The sequence below is a fragment of the Carassius gibelio genome, chromosome A15 (genome assembly GCF_023724105.1).
Source record: "Carassius gibelio isolate Cgi1373 ecotype wild population from Czech Republic chromosome A15, carGib1.2-hapl.c, whole genome shotgun sequence".
NCBI lineage: Eukaryota > Metazoa > Chordata > Actinopteri > Cypriniformes > Cyprinidae > Carassius > Carassius gibelio.
This window is the reverse complement of record NC_068385.1, coordinates 24,614,877-24,640,147: the sequence shown is the minus strand read 5'-3', so window position 1 is coordinate 24,640,147 and position 25,271 is coordinate 24,614,877. Positions and strand designations below refer to the sequence as shown.

At 37.2% G+C, this 25,271-nt stretch overlaps 1 protein-coding gene across 1 annotated transcript in view; it reads right to left on the bottom strand.

Moving 5' to 3' along the window:
• LOC128028762 (1,4-alpha-glucan-branching enzyme-like) overlaps nt 1-25,271 on the bottom strand; it is a 133,310-nt gene that overhangs the window by 56,416 nt on the left and 51,623 nt on the right. Inside the window, exons 8-12 of the mRNA XM_052616081.1 lie at nt 15,431-15,546; nt 14,767-14,894; nt 12,622-12,720; nt 2,456-2,566; nt 1,471-1,642 (exon numbers count right to left, since the gene is read on the bottom strand). Coding sequence (XP_052472041.1) covers nt 1,471-1,642; nt 2,456-2,566; nt 12,622-12,720; nt 14,767-14,894; nt 15,431-15,546 — 626 coding nt within the window. The remainder of the gene's footprint in view (nt 1-1,470; nt 1,643-2,455; nt 2,567-12,621; nt 12,721-14,766; nt 14,895-15,430; nt 15,547-25,271) is intronic.

Below are 25,271 nucleotides of genomic sequence, written 5' to 3'. Positions count from 1 at the left end.
AAAAGAAAAGAAAAGAAAACAAAACAAAACAAAACACAAAACATTTATCTAAGATATTGGATACTTTTAACAACAAAAACCATTTGCCTATATATATATATATATATATATATATATATATATATATATATATATATATATTTTTTTTTTTATATAAAATTTTTTTTTTCTGTCAGTATAATGGCTGCAGGTTACATCTGAAGATCTCTTAAAGGGCTGAATCAAGTATGCTTTCTTGTGAGCAAACATACCTGCTGTCTCTTTACATTTCACATTCTTCTAGCCTTTGCCTTTCAGAGGATTAACCGACTGAAAAATATATATTCAGCTGGGTCACAGGACCATTAGGAGAGTAATCTCAGTCAACAGAGAAAGGCTTTTTACAGATATACTACAAGTGAAGAGTAGAAGTCCACGTCTGTTGCCGTCATTACTGTCAGTGTTATTGGCAGAACAAGAGCAGCAGTAAACAATAACAGCAATCCTGTGTGTATCATGGATGAGTCTCTGCCCATGTGTTCGCAAACACAATGTACTCTGTTGGGCTTGGGTCATGTGTGTGAAATGAATAAAGCCTTGGCAGGGGAAAAGACTGTCTCTTTTAAACTGAACCGATGAGTTTATTTATGTAATGTGGTTGTACTGCATCAGCACCTGGTCAGCAGGTGGGGCTAGTACACTGTTTGGGCTGATTATTGACCAAGCTGACAGTCAACAACTTCCAGTAATAATGACCACTTCATAAATATTACAAATGGTAATTGGTGTTTTAAAAGACGGAATTAAATGCCAGAATGGAGCCAGACCTGAATGTCAGTTTGCTAACACAATATCTATAAAAAGGCTAATTCAGCTAATGGTTAACATTACCCGATAGCCCATTCAGCCTAAACTACATCAATGCACAATGGAATGCGTATATATAGTGCAATGTACCATGTAAATGTTATGTAGGTTTCAGAATTGAAGACATGTGTGACAAGAAAGAGAAAAAAAGGAAAGCAAAAGTACACAAAAAATAAAATAAAAATAAAAATAAAACAAATGAAACAAAACAAACAAAAAATGAAGCAAAACAAAAAACAAACAAAACCTAAACCAAAAAAAAAAAAAAAAAAAACCAGAACAAAACAAAACAAAAAAACAAAACATTTATCTAACATATTGGATACTTTTAACAACAAAAAACATTTGCCTATATGTGCCTCCAATGCTGAAGAAAAAACAAATGACACACCGAATTCAAGATAAAAAAAATGTGCAAAGTATATTTTCAATCTAAATTTTCATAAAATACAGCTGTTTTGGTGTAAGGAACCTTGACTAATATTATCAAAATAAATGTTTTGGTTGTTTTCTTATGACTGCTTTTTTTTTTTTAATCGGTACATTGTTGCAAAGATAATCCATCAAACATCCTGCACGTCAAAATGTTGACTATATTTTTTGTGTGTGAATGCAAAGACCCACCCATGAAGTTTAAGTAACCCTCTCCTCCCAGGCTGTGGGTAAGCAGTCGGATCATCTTGTGGAGCTGGATGCCTCGATCAATAACGGGGTTCATGGGAATCAAAGTGCTCATGCTGGTGTACATCTCCTTGTCCATCAACCAGAAGGCCAGAGTTTTGTCTCCCACCAGGGCCTGACAGAACGAGCAGATCAATAATACAAGCATGAACACCACATTAGGTGAAATCTTTGCTGGTTAATGAATAGATTTTGATTGGTTGCATTTGTTATTAGGGAACGACTACCATTTGTCTGGTACTACACAAAAACATCATGGGACAATAAGAACAAGACTGCATACTGGCCTAATTTTAATGATGCAAAGCTGTATGTAACCATTGAAGGTGTAACAGTAAACAGTAAAAAGTTGATCCACAAAGTATAAGCAGTGATTCAGGAATCACTAATTCACTATTATAAACTTTCCTATATATATTTCATGAATATATACTTATATAGTAATAAAAAAGAAACTCCAATACCTACAAAAGCACCACAGCTTAATATGTTGCAACCACTAAGCCAAGGTCCCGAGTCCCGACGTTTATTAATATTTTGAAACATCCTCTGCGATTCTGATGGAAACGTTATTGCAATGCTAAACAGGTGGTCTATTGATGAAGTGTCAAAGTAAAGTTTTCCTAGTTTTAGCACGTTTCAACTCAGACTCCCTCAAGTGTCTCATATTGAGTAGCACAAATCATTATTCCCAGACCTTGGAAACACTACACAGAGGAAAAAAAAAAAAAGAGAAGAAAGGAAGACAGGGAAAAACAACAACAAGAATCGGCTCTAGCCGTGGTGTTAGAATGTGTTAATTTCTCATTTCCCCCTCATCCCTAGAGGACTTCAACCTGATGTGACACCAGTTTTCATTCCCAATGACACATTGATTACTTTTTCTTCACTCCACACTGGAGGAATGGAGGTTTCCTGACAGCAGTACCTGGTCGTGGCTTTCGGCGTAAGCGATGCATTTCTCGCCGTACCGCCGGTTGGTCATTGTGAACACAATGTTTCCCATGTTCCAATCTTCATCCTTGAACTCCTTAATGATCTGAGAATGGAAGAGAATGGGTAAATATATAAAAGGGAATAAGGAGAAAAATTTCTCTCAGTACTTCATGAACAAGTCTTTCATTCTTTCTTGTAATTTGTTAGCTATTTTGGCATCCACTGGTGTGTCTGCTTAGTTCTAACTGAAAGCCAGATTTCATTTTCTTTCTACAAGCTTGGGCGCCAGCTCTACAGTATACGAATCCATCATACCACAGTACTGCACTCTACAGTGAGATTTTGAAAGAGATTAGGGAGGTAATGCTAGCTCTTGTTTATTTTATTTTAGAACTATTGATTTTTACCCATCTCAGGTTTTGAGGATGCACTGCCTCTCTTGCCATTTCACAGAAAGTATTTGCAAAACATTAATATTATACATTTTCCTAAATGTATTTTTTCAAAATGATTTAAACTAGAACTGTACATATCACCTAAAAATTCTTAATAAAGTATTAATTGAAATAAACATAAATATTAAACAAAAATGTCTACATTTCTTAAAACGTATTTCTTTAATATTATTTACATATTGAAATTGAACAATTAATTGTAAAGTTTTAAATCATTTAAACAAATGATACATTTGCAAAACATATAAATGTTTTAAAATGCATTTCTTGAATATTATTTAAATATTCCAATATTTAAATTATTTATAAAAGTTCTAAATCATTTGAAAAAATTATACATTTGCTAAATATATAAACATAAATCATAAATGCATTTCATACATTTTCATAAATGCATTTCTTGAATATTATTTATATTTCAATATACAGAAGTATTATAACAATATTTATATTTTTAAATGTATATTATTAAATGTAAAAAAAAAAGTTTTTCATTTATGTACCATATTTCAATGGAAATGTATTTTATTACAATTAACAGTTGAAGCTAAATAAGTTTAATAACTGAAATAGGTTAAACTATCTATCAAACACTACTTTGTGTATACACATTTGAAGGCTTTGAAATTTGAAGACACATTTAAATCAATGCATGTATATATCATATTAGATAAATTTACAAACATATGGTACAATCAAATTTGGTGTAGCCTTGGTTACAAAACTAACTAGTACTTATTAAGTATCTAGGCATGAGCTTACAAATAGCTGGTGCAACCTTACCAAGAAGACTATTCACGTATGGACTATTTTTATTATGAAATGTCATCAGGGTAAATTAAATAATGACAATCTTATAATATAATTACTGTCCATCCCAATAAACATGCCACTACGTGATAACAAAAAACTTTCAATCAACTCACTGCTGCTGCACACACCATCATTCTTGCATAAACCATCACATGGTGAGGTAACAAGAAAGGTGTATGCTAATGTAAAGAATGCTGTGAGGAAGTCGTTATTCTGACATCTATGTCACGTCTCTGGCACTGAACGACTGGAAAGAGTCAACTGTCATTAGTTAAGAGTCAACATCCTCCGCTCCTAAACCTGAGACTTTTCTCACCACAATTCATCATCCAACTCTCACTCAAAGGCCTTCTAACTTCTCACCCTTAGCCCTGTGACGGTACGCACATCTCATAGTTATGTTCATATTGTGGGAAGATAGGAAAACTTGAATCTGAAGACCTGTCATGAATGCATCTATTATTTTCCCAATACGAGATAGGATTCAAACATCCACCTTCTAGGGCGCAAAAACAAATGTCTACCTTTATATAAAAAAGAAGTGTACTTAATTGTACTGGATGTGCACTTGTAGTGTGCTTCATATCTTTTTAATTAACTGTACTTACTGACAATACCATTTCAATATACAGGTGGTGTTTCCTCCCGTTTCCAGTAAATCTCCCAGTGGTGGGGCAGTGGCTTGTGGGGACATCTCCCCACCACAACCTGCAGATGTCCTCACTGGGGTACCGAGCCCCAATTCCTGTCCCTCCTTCGTAGGCACAACCAGTAGCTTGCCTCCTCTGCTTCCACCACCAGCTCTTTGATGGCTCTCCTCAGACTTTTCCCCATTGAACTTGTGTGCTGTTGGTATTCCCTCTTCCCATGGCTCAGTCAGCTCAATAATGAGGGCCTTCTTGGCCGCTGTGGCCCACACCACATCATCTAGCCTTAATTTTGTCTGGGTGATCTCGGTTTAAAAGATAAGCTGGATCCCCAGGTCAACATGCACTATCTTCTGCCCGCCTCCTCCTAGTCTGAGGAATGGGATGTTTGGCCAAAGGGGATCTGAAGAGCTGTTTTCCTGGTCTCTACATCATTACATCTGCTCCGCTAACTTCTTCAGCACTTGATTATGCTGCCATATAAAGTGGCCCTTCGTCAATGCAACGTTACCCCCCCGACAGGATATGTCGAAGAACTGCATTGGCTTTATTGGACAGGGGGCACTTATCACCTCACTTTTGAACCACTGGGAGAGATTTAGGGGACAAGGGATGGTGTCATACACAGCCCTCATGACGAAGCTGAGCAACGACTGCAGAGTTTGACAGATATCTGCCCAGGTTATGACCCTGTTAGTGATGTCCTCCCAAGCAGGTCCATGCTCCTTGTTTGCCCTGGTAAACAGACTTGATGAGGTAACAGTCCTGTTCCACTCATGAGATCTCTTCCACCACCATGGCCTTCCTCTGCTTCCTTGTGGCTTTGGAGCAGAACTGGACTGGCTCTCCCCAGCTCAACCCTTCTCGGATGTTTTGGACTCTTCCCATGACCTCCTTGTGTTGTAGCCTGTTAATGGCTCGGTCGAACTCCTGCTGGGCCCTACATCTACCTACTTCACTGTTTCATCCCTGAATTCCTTTCAAAGAAGAGCATTCTTGCCTAAAAGGTCTGTGTCAGAGAAGCAGCGCGGGAAGCCCAAGCACTTCCTGACGTAGGTGTTGGAGATGGGGTCCATCCTGCTAGCCAGGGATGATGGCATTTTGGACACCTTCAAAGGCCACATCACATGCTGGAAAAGTGTGAATTGGTAATAACATACCTTCAGTTTCCCAGGAAGCTGACAGCTATTGATTTTTGCTAGCCCCTCTCTCAGCTGCTTCTAAACCAACTTTCCCGTCTGTCTGTTGGAGAGCTCTGAAGTATACTCCCTTCCAAGACTTCGGCTGGGTTGCTCTTACAGCAATGCTATCTTCTCCTCTCCAGCTGTGAACACCATCCTGTCATCCCTCACCCCTTTCCTGATTGAAAGGCTCCTAGACTTTGAGGGCTTAATCCTCATCCTAGCCCATTGTATCGGCTCGTCAAGGCAGTTGTCACATCATCCATGTACCCTCTCAGCACCGGGAGTATTCCTCCTGATGGGGATCTCAACCCTCTCGCCATCCGTCTTGCTCCGATGAGGATGCCACAAATAGGATAGGGGATATTGAGCAGCCAAAGGCAATACTAACCTCAAACTGCTGCTATCCAGTCATACAGCCATTGAGAGAGAAACACTTGTGCAGGTTGTTGAAATACTTGGCTATGATGGTAATTACAACCACTGGAATGTGGAAGAATCCCAACGCCACACCACATGAAGTTCGCTCTTCTCTCTTTTGACACATTGTATCTGCTTCCAGATCACGGAATGCATGTTCAATGCATTCTGGAAAACCTGAGAGCCCAGCCTTTTGGTGACTTGTATATGTAGTGGTTGCCACTGAGGAAGCTGGTCATCCTTCTTGCCAAAACTGAAAAGAACAGTTTCCCTTCCATGTCCAGCAAGGTGATGCTCCTGAACTGATTAATGGTCATGGAATTCTGCTCCTTAGGAATAAAGATTCCAACTGCCTCTTGCCAGTTGGTATGGATTGGTTCTTCCACACAACTTGCATGAGCTTCCACAAGATCTTCATCACTAGTGGTCAGTTCTTGTACACCTTGTATGGAAGCCCATTTGGACCTGGTGCTGAGGCTGATCTGGCCTTTTTGAGGACCTCTCTAATCTCACACAGCCTGGGTGGAGACTTGTCGAAAGGGGTCCTTTGTGGATCTGGACGTGGCACATAACCTGGTGAGCCAAGTGGTGTATGTTTGGCTGCATCCATATACTGGCCCTTGATATAATGTTCTATATCCTTAGTGATGGCCAGCTTACTGCTACACTTCTTGTCCAGCAGCTGTGATGGGCGTACTTGAAAGGGTCTAATATACTAATGAATTAAAATAAAGAATCATCCCTCAAGTGATCCAAAATTTATGTTTCTTTATCAGAGCAGATTTGGAGAAACGTAGCATTACATTTTTCACAAGAGGAACAATGCCAAACAATAACATGTCAAGACAAAATGCAGCACCTGACAGAGAAAACTCACTGCTGTCTGTAGATTTACTGACAAAAAAAATATCTAAAGTTCTACACATCAGCAACTTTCCAGCGGCAAATAAGGAGGAAGGAAAGACGTTTTTGTATTTCTCACATCACTCATGATGATCTGCTCGTGTTGTGTGTCTTCACACACACACACACACACGGGCCCCCTATGCAGCCCACTGACTGACAGCAGTGAGGGAAGCCCATGAGAGTGACAGGCAGCCATGTGCTGAGTGAGATTGCACCTGACAGGTGACTGACATGAAGGAAAACCTTTATATTAGCCCACAGCCAAACAATCAATGAAGAGACAAAAAAGGCAGGGGTGTTGTAACCGTCACTACTGCTGCAAAGAAGAGTGTGCTGAAATGAGAACTGAAAGCCATCGCTCTTTATCTTCAGCCATCTTTTCATTTAAAGCTCAATGTTTGTTCTGAGGGGAAATGTCTGTTAGGGAAACCTTTGAATCACACGATGCGACACCTTCAAAGCATCTTAAATTTAAGCAAACCTGTTGCAGGTTGGTGTATAGCTGTGTTTATGTCGATTTCAGGTTAAAGAACAAGAATAATGGCCCAACAGAACCATACAATGGGACAAACAAACAACGTATAAGTGACAACAGATGAAAATGATTCATAGGATTAATCACATGATCTATGTACCGTACTGTATGTTTGTTAAAGAATATCTATATACTTTAATCTCACGAGGACCACAATGTTGCTGTTGTTTGTTTGGAGTGCGCTTCAAACTTGCAAATAAGATTAAAACTAAAAATCGGTGTGATCACTTCATTCCAGTATATTCTTGATTTGGGTCACAAATATAAAATGTGAGTACAGTGAGTCTCATTCCCCCTATAAGTTGTATTTTTTGTATAACTTGACAGTTGTATTTTAAGACAATCTATGTGTTTTGAAGTAAGGGTCAACTCGTGATGATCATTACCCTTTAAGACTTTACATAAACCAGATTTGTAATCAACCAATATGGGTTTTTCAATGATTAATTCCAATACTGTTCCATATTTCCAACAAATGGTGAATATGTGACTACCAAATGGGGACACATAAAGGTGTCCAATGAAAGGAATATATCCTTTTATGAATCTTCTGAGTCGGGAGGGCATGGTTAATGTAGTTATTTTTTTGTCAGTATCAATACTTTGAATGCAATTAATAGCAGTACTAAAAATACAGTCTGCTTTAGACCCTTAGGTCAATGGAGGGCCATTAACCCAAATGAGAGAGGACGAGTCCCAAAATGAAGCATGCTGGGAAATGCAACCCCTAATGAGTGTGAGGTCCAGAGGGCCAGATGGGAAACGCTGCTTCCTCTGTTTATCTCCTGACATTACATACCACACAGCTTCCCCTCAATTATCATCTGACAGTTTAATTTCTGTCTGATTCTAGATTCTATCAGTCTCTCCTTTGAGTGAGAACTCTCTCATGACCCCCTCTTATTGACACAGACAGAAAGAGATGATTTGATGTAATGCACAATTGCAAAGCAACAAAAAAGCCCAGTGACTGGTGTGAACATATGAGTCACAGCATTGTGAGGGATGCAAATCTGGGTTACATCTGCATAAAGGCATTGCAATGACTTCTGTGATGGGTTTTCACATCCACAAAGAATGCCATGAAAGGGATAGTTCACCCAAAAATAAAAATGATGGGATAATGTACTCGCCCTCATATCATTCCAAACCTGTTTGACTTTATCTTCTGTGAAAAATGAATAAATAAATACATTCGAAAGAATGCGCTGGTTGCCCTTTTCCACGATATTACAATGGAGCTTCTGTTTCCTTTTAATGCTTGAAAGCTCCATGTTCGTTAGAAAAAAAGAAGAAATAAAAATATAATGCATTTTAAAGTACAACTGCAATTTTTAGCTGGAAACTGCAACTAGGGGAAAAATGCACAAGAAACACTCCAGTTTTGTTGTGCTTGTTTATAGGGCTGCACAATTCAACCAAATGTTGTGATTGTATATAAATAGGACTATAACACAACAACAACAACAATACTACTACTAAGAATAAGAATAATTAGCAGTAGTAGTAGTAGTAGTATTTTGTTATTAATAAATAAACACATTAAACATTAATTTAGTAATCTTTTCATACTGAAAAATAAAACAGAGTATTTAAGAAAAATAACAATAGCTATTTTACATAACAATTGTAAAATTACAAACATTAATATTTATGGCGGTATTAATTTCTTATAAGTGCATTATAATTTCTTGTAATTTTTTTATATATTCATCCTTCACTGTGAAACATGCAGTTTATATATTTATTTAAATCACAGCCTTTGTATTTTTTTTTTTTGTATAATTGTATAAATTTTACAATTTGATAATTGCAATAAGCCATAACATAATTTTGGTTTTATTTGAATTATCGTGCAGCCTACACGATTACTGAATACGCTCAGATTCAGAACAAGTTTCTTAATCAAAAATCAACAGCTTTTACGGCATATTGTTGATTAGCACAAATTTACTTACCACTGCTACAACATATTGTTTTCTCAAAAAAAAAAAAAAAAAAAAAAGATCTTACAATGGAAAATATTGTGGCAAAACTTTAAAAATTAACACAGTCTCTGTTTTAATAGTACAACCACAGGACAAAAAAGAAAACGAATTTACCTAAAATTTACTTTGTAACCTTTTCTGCATAAAGTTATCCACAATTATACAACTCTTGCCATGACAACACAATGTCTTAAACTCTAAAAATGATTTAAACCCTTTTACAGCTCAAATAATACAATACAGTTAGTCCAAGTTCCTAACATTACCCATGATTTACAGTAGGTCTTTTTTGTGTGCGTGTTTCCTGGAATGACCCTAGGGTGAGTAAATATTGATGAATAATTTAGAATTTGAACTTAATCTCTTTAAAGGACTATTACACCAGAGCAATTCGCTTGAAACGGAGCGCTCTGCAGACAGAGGTGACTTCAGACCAATCCAAAGTTAATTTGTATGTTTAGCTGGGAAACAGGGCCGAGGTCCGGTCTCTTGCTGTTCCCAGCAGCATGCGAGGCATTCTTCACTAGCTCTAATTGTTTCCATTACACTTCAATTTGTTGGACTTGGACAAAAGGGCACTGGCTAAATTAGGGGGCTTTTGTTATGCTATCCATTGGAAGCGACGGCGTTTTGGAGTGGTAATCAGATACAATCAGGCAAACTTGTGCTGCAAGCCTTATCTGCTTCTCTTATTAGGACATCTTAATTTCTCAGAGGCTCTCGGATGTAGTCAGGCTGCCATTGCGGCCTCAGAGGTTGGATTAATCAGACAGGTTGGGTGACTTTAAAAGCAGTGTGGCTATGAAAGAGTTTCTGCAGGCAGCGCCACCCCACTGGAATACCAACTATCAAAACTTTCTCCTTTAAGGTGATAGCTGTCAGAAACATTATTATTATTATTATTACATTTTTATAGAAGTACAGTATGAACCGTAGGTGTTTCTCAATGTCAAGGAAGGATCCTCGGAAGCCAGTATTTCGAGGATGCTACGTCATCGACATCCATCGAAGGACTGTTCCAATGTCGAGGATCCTCGGAATTTCAACCAAGGACTGAGTCCTTCGTTCGAAGAATATCCCATACACAGGAAAGGATGCATATGTGTATCCTCCGCGCTCTTCGCGCTCTCAAATCACCCACAATCCTATGCGCGCAGCTTTGCTATCTTGTTAAAAAATTCAAAAATGTCGAACGTTAGTGGAGTCGGAGCGATAACGGTTTTTATTTAGGTTACCAAACATTTGTTATAACTGTAGTAAATATAAGTAAAGTTTGACGTTTAAATGCCAGTACAAAATACTACCATATTTATATTGTAAATTATACAAATACAAATGGTTAAATGAACCGGACCTGTCATTTAACAAATCGGCATTTCTTTTATAAATAACTAGTTAAGTTGTCCAAAGTAATTTAACAATTCAAACGGACCTTTTCACTGACGTAATTATGCAAATTACGTGCACTTGCTAGCCTGTTCCATTTACGTGTTCTCCGAATGCTAGAGAGGAGTCTCGCCTAGCCTCTGAAGGAAGTGACTTGGAAGGACTAGTCCTGCCAAGGAAGTGTCCTTGACATTGAGAAACGCCGCATGCCTTTGTGAGATTTAGTGCGTCTAAAATATTTGCTGTTGTTTTTGACAGAGCAGGAGAGCATCTCAAAATCCTTATCAAATATATATATTTGCTCACATACATAGATATGAGTCGCATGCTCTTCTGGACACATCTCTACGTGCTCTTTTTCTTTCTTCACACTAACTCAAGAGTCATCCGAGAGCCCTCAATGTGCAGTCTCATCGGGACCCCGACGCAGAATGAAATCGATAGCGGTGTCGGATGAAAAGCCCCAAATAAATACTGCATGCCGGGCAACTTGTATGAAAAAGCAAATGTTAAAAAAACAGTAAGCCGCAGCCTTTATGCCACTCTAAACACTGATCCTGAGTCAGTGAAGTGGACCGTTTTGTGTGCAGAGAGTGCAGCACTGAATCAACCCGCTGGAGCGGAGCCACAGAGGGTCATCCGGGGCGAAGAGAAGCACGCGGCCCAATGCTGCTGGTCTTTTAAAAAGCCCTGTGCTCCGGGTTGCCTTGCTTAGCAATGCACGGCGATTCTCCATGGAGAGCACCAACAGTAACCCCTGCAGTGTACAGGGCACACACACTTCCTTTTCTTGCTTTTACTGTATAAGACTGTCAAGGTAGACAGGAGTGCAGACAGGAAAGTACAAAATACAAGAGAAAAAAAGATCCTTGTAAGAACTGCAAGTAAAAAAAAAAAAATCTTGCATGAATCTTGCATGAATCAAAGTAATTCATAATTTAATGTGATCTCAGATGCATCTAATAAAAAAAAAAACTACACATTTTCTGAGTCATGCATAGCACTGTTTCATATGTAGTAACTATGTCACTGTTTTACAAAAAATATGTTAAAAAAATTGTGGGGGTGGGGGATAGGAAGATTATTATTTTTTTAATAAATTAATACTTTTATTAAGTAAGGACTCATTAAATTGATCAAAAGTGACAGTGAAGACATTCATAATGTTACAAAAAGGTTACACTTAAAACAAATGCTGCTCTTTTTAAAGAATCCTGAAAAAAAAGATAGATGTGCCTTGCCTTGTGCTGTTGCCAAGAAAAGAAAAGAATCCTGAAATCTCCATATATATCTATATCCATAACGAGAAGACCTTCATTAATATGCATACCCACAGAAGCAGCGCAGAACAAAGGAATGCTTTAGATGAACACAGAAGAAACCCTAATTAAGAAAAATGATTGAAGAATCGCCCATAATTATACTTTTAATTATGCACACTCACAAAAAAAAGACAGAAAAACATTAGAGAAAGTATAGAACGTGTCCTAGACACTATTAATATATATCTGCCTAGAAAAAATGAGATACGCCCTATTTATCTGATTCGCTGGTTGGCAGGCTAGATTTGGAACTGCTTCTGGATACTGTATCTTCAAATCTCATTCCCCCGAGCAAATGATTAAACACGTGATGTGGCTCAAACAAGCTGACACCATCCAGAGGGAACGCATTGAAATGCGAGTAAAGTGCAGTAAGTTGCCGGTTACACTTACAGTAGGACTGTACAGTAGTTTGGTCTATGATAAAAGGTTGCATGTTGAATACAACGGAGCCAACAGGACATTCACTTTCAATCACATACATTCATCACTTGATAAGACTCACTTGAATCCATTTGTCTGGTATGGCCATGGCCAGGCGATAGTCGAAACCCAGACCTCCTTCTTGGACTGGACAGCAAAGGGAGGGCATACCGGACACTTCCTTAAAAAAGAATGAATTTCTTAAAAACACAACAATATGGAGAGGTTAGATTTACTGGTAAAGGAATGGTTCACCAAAAACTTAAAATGTGCAACATGTGTGTGTCTTTAATATAATGACATTTAAAATCATCATTTATTTATATATAAGGATTATATATAAGGAAAAATCAACTTTTTAAAAAACAGGCAATACATTTAAAAGATGTGTAATGTAATGAAAATTACAATATAATGATGACTCCAGTCATATTTGGCCTAATAAAAGTTAATTTGTTTATATTTCGCAGAGTGGGTCGCCTCATGGGGGCCGACATGTTTAGGATCACATGACCAGCCAAATGTGTTCTTGCTGACAAAATAAAAAAAAACTCATCAATTTCTGCCACTCATTTTGTTGACTAGATTAGGAGTGGTCTCCAGCCATTCTAGTCTTTTCTGCAGGGTATCACATAATATGCAGCGCGGTGCAAAATTGAATTAACCGCTGAATACAAAAAGTAGCTGTGGTCCTGGTTTTTGTTATATTTGTAGTCTGTTTTTATGCTATTTAATTGTTTCCTGCAATGTAAGCAGACTTTAGCATGCACAGTCCAGCTCTATCAATGGAGCTCATAAAAGAGAATTAGATGATATCTCTGGTGGGCGCTGTCCACTAATTACAAAACACTGAACAAAGTAAGTAAAAAGTAAGTGGTCTCATTAATCATGGCTTTAGACAGAGCCACGGAGCGCTAATTTAATGCACTGTGTCCCGTTGACTCTGGTTTAATCAGTCTTTGTGGAGTTGGGATACAGTGTCGCTGTTGACAAGATTAAGGTTATGGAGCCATGACTAAAGGTATTATGGTCATTTCGGATGGTCCTGCTGCAAATTATGAATAGAGTAGCTAGTACAGAAAGAGACACACCTCTTTTAAAAAGTTGACCCAAAAATGTACACTCCACAATTGAAACTGCAACTCACTAATAATATTCAAATCTCATTTGTGTTTATGCATATTAAAACTGGCACGTCACGCTAGTGTTGCTGACACTTAACATTCAAAACTGAATATTCGCATACATTATTTCTGGTGGTTAACAGCCACTTTTAATCATTCAATCAATTTCCTATAGTCCCACACATTTTTTTTTTTAATTGAAAATTAAAAACATAAATTATGTCAGATTATGGAAGTTTAATGGATCACAAAGCAATTCACAATGATTTTAAATTGTAATTAATTTATACTCCACGAATGCATAAGTTGTTGCCTCTATTTTAAGCTTTTGATATTAAAATATTGTATAAAAATACAAAGAAATAATTTATACATGGACTACCCTTTATTTTTATTTTGAAGAAATGTATAATTTTATTTAGCAAGGATGCAACTTATCAAAAGTAAATGTAACCATGTTTAATGTTACAAAACGTCACATATTTCGAATAAATGCTTCTCTTTTTTTTTCAGATGTGATTTAGATTCAATTCAGGTGTAAATGTATCAAAGTTTCCACAAAAATTTGAAGCAGTTTTCAACTGATGGTAAAAATAAGAATGGTTTATTGAGCAACATATAATATAATATAATATAATATAATATAATATAATATAATATAATATAATTAATATAATATAATATAATATAATATAATATAATATAATATAATATAATATAATTAATATAATATAATATAATATAATATAATATAATATAATATAATATAATATAATAAAAAAAAAATATATATATATATATATATATTTATGGTACAATACGATACAATATGTTTTTCATACATTACTATTGCATGCTTAAGAAAATTTTAAATTCTATTTGAAAGTATGTGGGGAAACCTGTTTGAAAACAGTCATACTGTTACAGTATAAGCCATGGCTGTTGGGAACTACGACAAATAATGTTGCATTACAGTCATCTCAAAGCAGCAGAAAAAGAACAGGAGCAATTCAGTTCAAGAACTGCTGAGCTCACATTTCATAAATATGTGCTGCTGGAAGCTTCTATGTTCCATGCATGTCAGAAAACAACATGGGGCTTACCTCTGCGATAGTGATGCAGTCTTCATAGAGGGTGTGCAAAATATGGTTCGCCAACATGAGGTAGACAAGAGAATCTTCGTCTACCTGGAGTCCAAAGTATTCAGCATAATCCCCGGAAAATCCTGATCCTGAGAATCAGGAAAAATAAAGATGAAATCAGATTCCACAACTGATGCTTATATTTTTATAATAATTAATTAGCAATTACACAACTCATTTTAAAAAGAGCCATGAAGAAACCAACTTGCAAAAACCCCTTTTTCTGTGTGTGAATCTAATGCCATGTTTCATTAAAACGAAGTAGCATTTAGTCAAAGCGATCTTTGAAAACCTACTGAAAAATCACTAGCAGCATCACTGTCACAAAATTAAAAAGAAAGGGAAAAATGGCAGGATAACCTTTGCCACACTACTTGTGTAATTAACATCTTGCTTGAAAGAACTTGTATCACATGCTTTTCCTGCTTAATTCCATTTATTTATGAGAGATTATGTTACATGCTTGCAGTTTACTGAAACTGCCCTTGAAATGGTTGCTCTTCCAATATGCTTTTCTACCTGTTCTACAATAAGAGCCTGTGTCAATTACAGGGGAAGAAGATTGTTAATGTCCAGCAATTATATAAGTAAAGAACATTTCATGCTTAATTTTCCATGGACATACCAATCCCGTGATGATGGTAGAGCATGGATGTTACTCCATCAAACCTGAATCCATCAAATCTGTACTCCTCCAACCACCAGCGCAGGTTTGACAGGAGAAATCGCAACACCTCCCAGCTACACACACAAACACACACACACACACACACACACACAAAAAACAGTTATTATTCTCTTCTGACAGGATTATACTGTATTTAAAATTACATTGCTCATCATTACACAGGGAAACACCATTGACATTTTTTTTTTCATAATCAATGAAGCTGATAAATCTGCTTACAGTATATAACTCATAGCAGGTCATTAGTCTATTCACATATTTGAATCATATATTTTAATATGAACTATTGCGATCTGCTAATCATGTTTGCTTATGACTCCTAAATAAACATTATTTTAAAGCAGGGTTCTTCAGCAGGGGTCTACCAATTATGCAATGTAATGTAATGTAAATATGCATTAAACAAAAGTAAAATATTATATTAACCTCAGTAAAAGGAGTAAAGTCCAGCTAAATGTTTCATTCTACCTCCTGCATGTTGTCAAATTTAAATAGCATGTAGTTTATGACTCTAAACATCAATAAGGGTTATTTGAATGACTTTGCAATGCAGCACCATAAAGTAATGCATACAAATATATTAATATGCAAATTATTTCATGTTATTATAAGCCAGGCTTAAAATGCTACACTCAGATTTATACAACATGTTCTGCTCCATCTCTCTGCTCACCAAGGGGTCTCCCAGTTTTAAATGGTTACTCCTGAAATATCACAAACTTTTATAATAAGACCAGCATTCAGTTTAGCATAATGAAAGGAGCTGTTCCAGTTAAACAGTGCTGTTTTGTACCAAACTTTCAGAAAGACTTCGTTTTTTTTTTTTTTTTTCAGTACATTTTTTCACAACATGTGATATTTTTTTTAGGATACTTGATGAATAAAAAGTAAAAAAAAAAAAAAAAAGTTATGTTTTTGTAACAACAATATACACTACTGGTCAGTAATTTAGGGTCAGTATTTTTTTCTTTCTTTTTTTAAATAAATCAATACTTTTATTCAGCAAGGATGTGTTAAATTGATAAAAAGTGAATAGTCAGAATATTAGAATGATTTCTAAATGATCATGTGATAGACTGGATGTTACATGTGACACTGAAGGCTGGAGTAATGATGCTGAAAATTCAGATTTGCATGAAAGGAATATTATTATTATTATTTTTTAAGTGTATTCAAATAGAAAACTATTATTTTAAGTTGTAATAATATTTCACAATATTACTTTTTTTTCTGTATTTTTGGTCAAATAAATGCAGGCTTGATGAGCAGAAGAAACGTCTTTCAAAAACATAAAAAATAGTAATGCTTCTAAATTTTTGGTCTGTACTGTACATAATTTTTCAAAAACGTTTTTAGTACATCGCTGTTGCTACAACGTACCCTCATTCAAGATGCTCACCCAGATTTGTCACGTACACCAATAGAAAACTGCTTGGTTTTGAAAGTGATTCACAAATTGGTACAATACTGACAAATTATGTCCACATTGTTGCAGAAAATGTACTAATATGACCACACCAATGTTATGTTTTAAGAACAGACAGTGGATAAGTGATGCCAGTGATGGTATGTAGTGTCCCAAGAATCCAGGGAACTCCTGTCTTTAATGACATTTTAATCTATGCAAATGATTTGAAACCACCTTGTATATTTTTGACAAGCTGTACCTGCAAGAGTGACTCCCTCAGTCCATGTTTGAAACCTAGAAATTAATACCAATGTGCTCTATCTCCTCATCGGGCACCCCAATCAGCTTCCTGCGGCATGAGAATAAATTAATCGTCAGGATGAGAAATCGGAATCAACTCATCCTTAAAGTACGTTTGTATCCTGATGTTTGGATGATATGTGTAGGCACTTGTGACCAGCCCCCTCCAGCTGTGCATCCTCAACAACTTGGAGTGGTTTCCATGTTGCCATAGAAACTTTGTTAAAATGCAAGCACAGGGGTCCTCTGGCATTGTGCGAATCACACATGGAACGAGATAAAGCACCTTAACCGTGTGAAGCCAAATTAAAGAGCGCGGAAGAACACCATCATCTCGCACTCTGATTCACGCTCCGGCATGCTTAATGTTATTGTCAGAAGAAGGACAATATGACACTTACGATGCAGCCGGTTCAGGCCTGAATGCGGCGAGCGGCCCCAATGAAGATGGGCTTGCGCTAATCCTACATCTTAAAACTGTATTCAACAGCACGAAAGTTTGAATGAACTCTCGTCGACCTCGATTCTTCTCTTCGAAACTTCTACAGCAATGACAAGAGGCCCAGGTAGCAGAAAATGAGAAAATATGGAAATTAACGATCTTTTGATACTCATACCGGAATTTAAAGCTATTCAGAATAACTTATGAACCTCCTCACACAAGCAAGTCTGCTGAACTGTGAAGATGTCTGATAATATTAGTGCGGTATAAGGAGCTACAGCCTTTATTTGGAGTCATTCTCGGCTTCAACTTGATGCATTCAGCACCGTGCTGATCTAGGCAGCAACATTCATGTATGCTAAATCAAATATATGGATACAAGTCCATGTCGGCCAGGTGCAAATCCCCCAGAGCTTCTTCCAGGACTGAGCAGTTCGCAATTGGTTCTGCATGAGGAGTGAATCGGTGCCAGGGTAGATTGTAGTTTTCCAGGCCACGGGGGGAAAATGCTTATGTAGATATCCGCGGTACAGTTTCATAAAGTTGCAAATGGTGAGTTTGCAACTCTGGGTTTGCTTTCTCAATACTAGGGAGCTGTGGTAATCTGATGAGCGTGCGGCATGGGTGGTGACGCAGAGCTGCGGGCGATAAATAGATTATACTGTGATCAACACACGATGCAGAGGCCAAACACACAATGTGTTATCGTGGGACTGAAGTAAAGCCTTGACAAAGCCACATCTGCACATTAAAGCCATAGGAATGACTGCTATTCCTTATGGGCAAGTCCTGTCGGGAAGGTTATCCGTCAGGGAGGGAGAGCAGTGGGTAAAAAGCTTTTGTCGGGTGAGATAGTCTGTGAAGGTATAGCAGGGCTACTCCGCTTTGGAAAGCTCAGGGGCCACAGGTTCCCTTTAGCCTCAAGGGCCGCACTTAATGTAAGTAGTCATTTTATATCAAAGAAGCAATCAGATTATGTGTTTTTTGCACATGGTATGATCAAAATTTCATAATTAGTAACACGTTTATTCATCTTGGTTAAAAATTTATATGACTAATAGTACATTTGAATATTTTAAAGGGGTCATATGATGCAATTTCAAGTTTTCTTTTTTTCTTTTCTCTCACTGAAGTGTTACAAGCTGTTTGTTCATAAATAAGATACCTAAATATTCAAAGACTTAAAGTCTCAAAACCAAAGAGATATTCTTTATAAAAGTAAAGACTCGACTACACCCTCCTAAAACTCTTTTTACATTCTTTTTAAAACAGATTTAACAATCTGCGATCGACAAACCCGGATATGCATTGTGTGGCATCTTCTCCTGATAACAATGAAAATAAGTTCAATTACACTTTCAGTTTTGATCATACAGGTAAGAACAATACATCAACTGAATCTGTAAAGGGTCTATTTTTATTTGTATACACACATAATAACAACAAAACTGTGCATCTAAAAAATAAAGAACACAAACAGGGTGGGCTGTCTGCTGCCTTAGTCTTCGTGATCTTCATTTAGAAATGCGCCATGAACTTTAACTGAGCAAATACTCAACAAAGAGACATTAGAGATATTGGTAGCACTTTATTTTACAGTCCTGTTCCCCATGTACATACTATGTACTTATTATAGTAATTACAATAACTATGTAATAACTAGGTACTAACCCTAAACCTACCCCTAAACCTAACCCTACCCCATGTAGTTACCTTGTATCACCAGAACTTTCTTAGATAAATACACTGTAAGTACACTATAAGTACATGTTAGTACACGTACTGTAAAATAAAGTGCAACCGAGATATCTATAGAAAGCTTGTTTACTTTTAAACTAAGCTAGTTTTATTGAAAACAAATATTCTGTGATAAAGTAATCCATATGAAAACAACACGATGTCCAGTTTTTCACGTCTCCCTTCATTATATCTAATGCAACCAAAGCCACGCAATGAGCGTGCTATGGATATTATAATGGTCCATGTGAAGCATGTGGCATGTAAACGCCCACACAGCAAACAAAGCAGCAAGACTGTACCTCAAGTTTTTAAAATTGAACTTATTGCTTCACGCTGAGGGGAATAAGACAGACTTCACCTAGCATCCACTATGGGGTCATAATAATAATAGTAATAGACATGTAATAGATCATATACTATGCACACTTTCTTGAGAAAGTATGTATCATGTTGATGACATCATTGATGCCATACAACACCATTTATTAAATAGGATACATATGACTTAAAGGGTTAACATGGTGAGAACACCACATTGTAAACTGTAGTTGCACTCACACAAGACACAAAAATCTACTTGAGACCAGCATGTTGAGTGACGCTGAGGTTAAGGAATGACTTACCAACAAAAGATGGCTACAAACTGCCAAACGGCCCAGTTTTTGCCTTAAACAGATTACACACGACTTCAAGGGTGTCTGGAAGGATGGTAAAATGCTGTTTTATTTGATTATGAGTCTCCCTTTACGATTTCCCCACATTGCTACCATTTACCGTGAGTGCTCAATGACAAGATATACAATGAATATCAATGAAATGGCTTGCATTGGTAGTCAAGCCCTTCAACAGAAGAAGAAGAAATAAGCCATGTGACATTTCCTCAGAGCCAAATAGCTGATAATCTCTCTCAACACCACATTCATCCTTGGGGAAAGAATGACAGGAAAAAGAAAAGTGTGAAGATAAACATAAAATGACCTTGCTACACAGTTTGCCAAATCTGTCATAAGTATTGGTTCCCAGATAGTTATGAATTAACACTACGAGAATACTCTAAAACTGAGGATAATCTCTCAACGGGGATACGCTGACCTTATTTGCAATTCTTCTACCTGATATTGCTAGCCAGTCTCAGGTGTAAGGAAGATCGCAGGATAAATCCCTGTATCCTCAACATTACAGTCAACCTGTATGAGAACAAATAAATTTACAACCTTGACAGGTCATTTCACACAAGGTGCACCGGTGAAACGACGACATCTGACAGCCTGAGAGATGGCGAACAGCCGGGCCTTGTGGGAAACGGCAGTTGAGGCACCTCATTTCACGCATCTCGTGCTGTGCCTGTCCTATCGGTAAAACGGCTTCTTCACTCATTCAATAAGAGACAAGCAGAGCAGATTAATGTTTATTGGGGAAGAGATGGATAACACCTGGATAAAGTGATGTGACAAGTGCCATCGTCGTGTCATTTTTTGTTGCTCTGGAATTCGTCCAGAACTGTCAGAATTAGCGTTCTCCATCAACATCCAGCTGTGCCTCTGGTGAATTCAGGCATTTGTCTCAATAGAAAGTTTATTAAGTCTCATTGAGAGGTGTCAGGAGAACATGCAACGCAAGGAATGAATATTCAGGGAGGGGAACTGCTTCCTTATCCACAATTGTCATTGGAAATCTTTCACAAAGGCAGAGTATAATGTAACGTTATTTGCACAGCATACCAAGCGTGCCCCACAAAGTCATTAAACCTTTACATTCCTCTTAGTCACGATAAAAAAAAGAGCAATAAGCCTTGGTGAATGTAACGCGCAATTGAAATGTGAGACCACAAAAGCAGCTAACCTGGAGTCAGGCTCTGTTTGATGTGCAGAGGGATTCCAGTGATAACTGATGAAAAATGGATGCAAATGAGCCAATACAGCAGGAGACTGGAGGAAGGGATGGATAAGCGCGAAAAGAGCCTTCTGAAGTCACACATCTGAGACCCTTCGAGCGCCAGAGAGAGGGCAGACAGCGGCAGTGGCCGAGAGGAAGTGTGCCTGCCCTTCAGGAGACGGGTGGAGAGGAGCGTTCTGGCGGCACAGAGGATTAATTTACTCGCCTTTACAAGGTGTCCTTGCTGCTCTTTGAAACAGCCTATTAGATGATCCACAGGAACCCATGAAGTGCGGCCCAGCGGATGTCTCTGGGCTAGTTAGATCTCCACTACAAGGGCTAAGACCTCAAACACTGGCTGTTCGCATTTCCCTGTAGATGCCACAGAAACACGGTGCATAACAGAGCTAAACAGAGCATGCACCAGATGTTTCCATAAACTCACCTCGTGACTTCTACATGTTTAAGAAAACTAAACTGGGAAAGTGGACACCCCCTCCCACTTCTCAAAGGAGATTTTTGTCTGGAACTTAGTGTTCGTGTAACTCAAGTGGTAGAGCATTGCGCTAAAATTAAAATTAAATTAAAAATTGTAATTAAATTTAAATTTATGCATTTAGCAGACGCTTTTATCCAAAGCGACTAAGAGTGCATTCAGGCTATCAATGTTTACCTATCATGTGTTCCCGGGGAATCGAACCCACAACCTTGCGCTAACTTGCTTACTAACGCAACACTCTACCAGTTGAGCTACAGGAACACAAGCGTTAACAAGCACAATGTAGGGGGTTCGAATCCCAGGGAACATATGTTAGGAAAAAATTGTTAGCCTGAATGCAATTTAAGTCGCTTTGGAAAAAAGCATCTGCTAAATGCATAAATTTATTTTTTTATTTAACTTGGAGGCTGCAGATCAAGATCACCGTCAAGCATCTAAAATTTATTCAACTTGTTTTATTCCAGCCAACCATTTGTTCTCGACATTTCCTGCACCAAGAAAATTCATTTATTTCCATTTCATTTTGAATCGAGGGACCTCACTGATTGTTTGATTCTGCTAAAAAGAGTCCCTCCTTTCAAGAAACACCACATGCAACTTCCCCTGATGTCGATGGCGCATCTGTTGTGACATTCGCCAATGCCCGTTTCAAAGTTGCTTGATTAAACAATGCTGTGCAACCGCAGTCGCCACCAGGAACGGCCCTTAGATGATTCTATTTCTCAAAAGCAAGAATTAATAGAGAGCCTGACACCGAGATGCATCCAAACAAACGGGCAACGAGAAAAACAGACAAATGAACCGGCGATGACACCGGGCGTTCCTTCTGGCTTTTACAAATGGCTCTTCAGATGGCTGCTGGTTGTGGCATATGTCTGCGGCCCGTCTAATGAGTCCCTCTGAAAACGGCACAAGCTCAATAAGTAATGAAACTGCAGCTTGGCTCTTATTACTGAATCTCTGCGCCGTCTGACACTAACACTGGATAATGTATTGGCGGCGGCAGCTTTCGGCATGCGCTTATTAAATGTGGGTTCAAAAAGGCATTGATAGACTCCGCGGAGGCGGCCGGTCTGTCTCTTAATGTGTGATGAGATGAGCTTACAGCCATGGAAGGAGAAGGAGAGAAACTTAATTATCACGCACTGCGAGAGAACCAATCAATAGGTTCGGGTTTACCGTAAGGGCCATTAGGGTCAGAGCTATAGAGATAGCATACGCTCTTGTATAGCTTACAACTGGATGACAGAAATGATTCGAAGAACAGAGCAGCATCAGTGAAGCCGCATACATTGAGCGTGTTAATGGAAGCCAGAACTGTTCAGAGCAAAGGATTGCAAACACGTCTCTCATACTGTGACGCACGAGGGCACTTTGAGCTACTACAAATTTAAAACCCATTTACATCAATTGTTGTTCTTCGGTTCATTTACACACATGGTGTTTTGCAGTTAGAGATTCTCATTTTGATATGCTGAGTCTTTCATTATCGAAGCTCTAATGGGGCATGTCTGAGACGTGTTAAGCTTACATTAGAACACACATTCTTAGATGTAGACTGTCATGCATGGGCTTTGTTCATTTTGTTTTAAATGTATGTGCACTTGATCAGGGATTTGCATGTTTCTGAGCTTGAAAACAAGGATTATGTCGGTACTTCCAAGGGAATTAGCTTTATGTGCTTAACAGAATTTGTGTGCTGATGCCAAAATCAAGCTCAGAGCTGTTACTGATTGATCATTAGAGCAGACTGTGATAAAAGACGATACAAATGCCATGGGCATTGAATAAAGACTTATAGGCTACATAAAAGTTTATTCATTTTTATTGTTATTAGTATAATTTGGTTTGCTCATAAATCTATTTATATATTTTAATTTATAATGACTTCAACACTATTCAAGTGGAATTACTTTTTTATAAGCTAGATAATTCTTATTGATCTCATTTTCTTTTGTGCACTTAACTTTGATGCTTTTTTTGGTGATTTTTCATCAGAACACTGGCAAAAATGTCTCTGCAATAAAATCTAGGCAGTGCAATGAGGAATTTATTTGACAAAGGTCAAAATGAAGGAAGCTCTGAATTAAACCGATCGTTTTATTACTGCAGAACCCTTTTTCCCTGTCCGATGTGGTTTTTTTTCTTTTTTTTTAACTGCCCCATTCCTAATGCCTCCATCACCAAATAAAAGCAAAAAAAAAAACTAAAACTAAAGTTTCATAAACTAAGTTGTTCCACACTAACTTTATTTTAGAGATTAATGAGCAAACACACTCTGCTTTTTAACTGTCATCTTAAAAAAAAAGATTTATTTATTATATATATCTTTTTTAAAATCAGCTCCATAATTAGAGGCTTTGTCTTCCAATTATTCACTTTGTCAACTGTAAACAGTATTCACACACAATATGCTTGATGTCAAAATTGTGAGATTTGTTTAAAAAAGCCTAGTTACGTGTCAGTTGTTTTGAGAGCAAACCAACATTCACAGTTTGTAAAGTTTTATTTTTGAGAACAAAAGCCCCTTTAGTTTTTTTTTTTTTTTTTGTCCATCAGGAGGAAAACGTGCTCTTAATGAAACCTGTCAGAAACGAACCCAAAATGAACTTTGCACTCCAGATGTCAAGTGCATCTCTTGAGACCCATTTCACCTTTTCAAGATCTTTTGCTTTTGACAAATGAGCTATTAAGTCATTTTTTTAATTGTTAAGTGATTTAGATGACGATTCTGTATGCACATGGAAATAAATATGAGTGCTCACTGCAACATAAAGAATGCGATATGCGTGTATCAAAAAGAAAATCACTCATAACTTACAAATCAAACATGACTTAAAAAGACCTGCAAGATTTAGGGTGAGGTAAAAAAAAAAAAAAAAAATATATATATATATATATATATATATATATATATATATATATATATATATATATATATATATATATATATATATATATATAGTAATATAATATAATAATAAAACAGTTGTTTTCTTTCTTCTCTATACTTCTGCTACATCACTTACGGTCTAATATATTCCAAAAGATAAATCTTAAAATAGCAGATCTGTGCACACATGGGTTTAATTGTATATCCATGCAAGAAATGTATGTTACTTGGAAAGCTTCAGTTAGGTTCTAGAATTATATAACAAGGCAGAATAATTGTTTATTTTGATTATTAATAAGTCAAAATATTGCACAAACAAGAATGCGTTGAGAAAAATATCATATATATAAATGGGCAATATTTGTTATTTTAAGCACATAATTTGAAATAGAAACATGGAGCAATTATTGCATTTTGAAAGTGATTATTTGAATTTTAGATCGCATATTTAACATGCAAGACTAGAGAGACAAAGGTAGTGAACAACGAGGAAGGAGGTATTGATGGGGAATTCAGACTGCGCTTTGGCAGAGAGGCTTCATATACAACATTGAAGTAATTGCTGTCAGCCCAAGACGGTGCAATGGGAATTCTGCCAGAGGCAAATAGAGTACAGTAGGT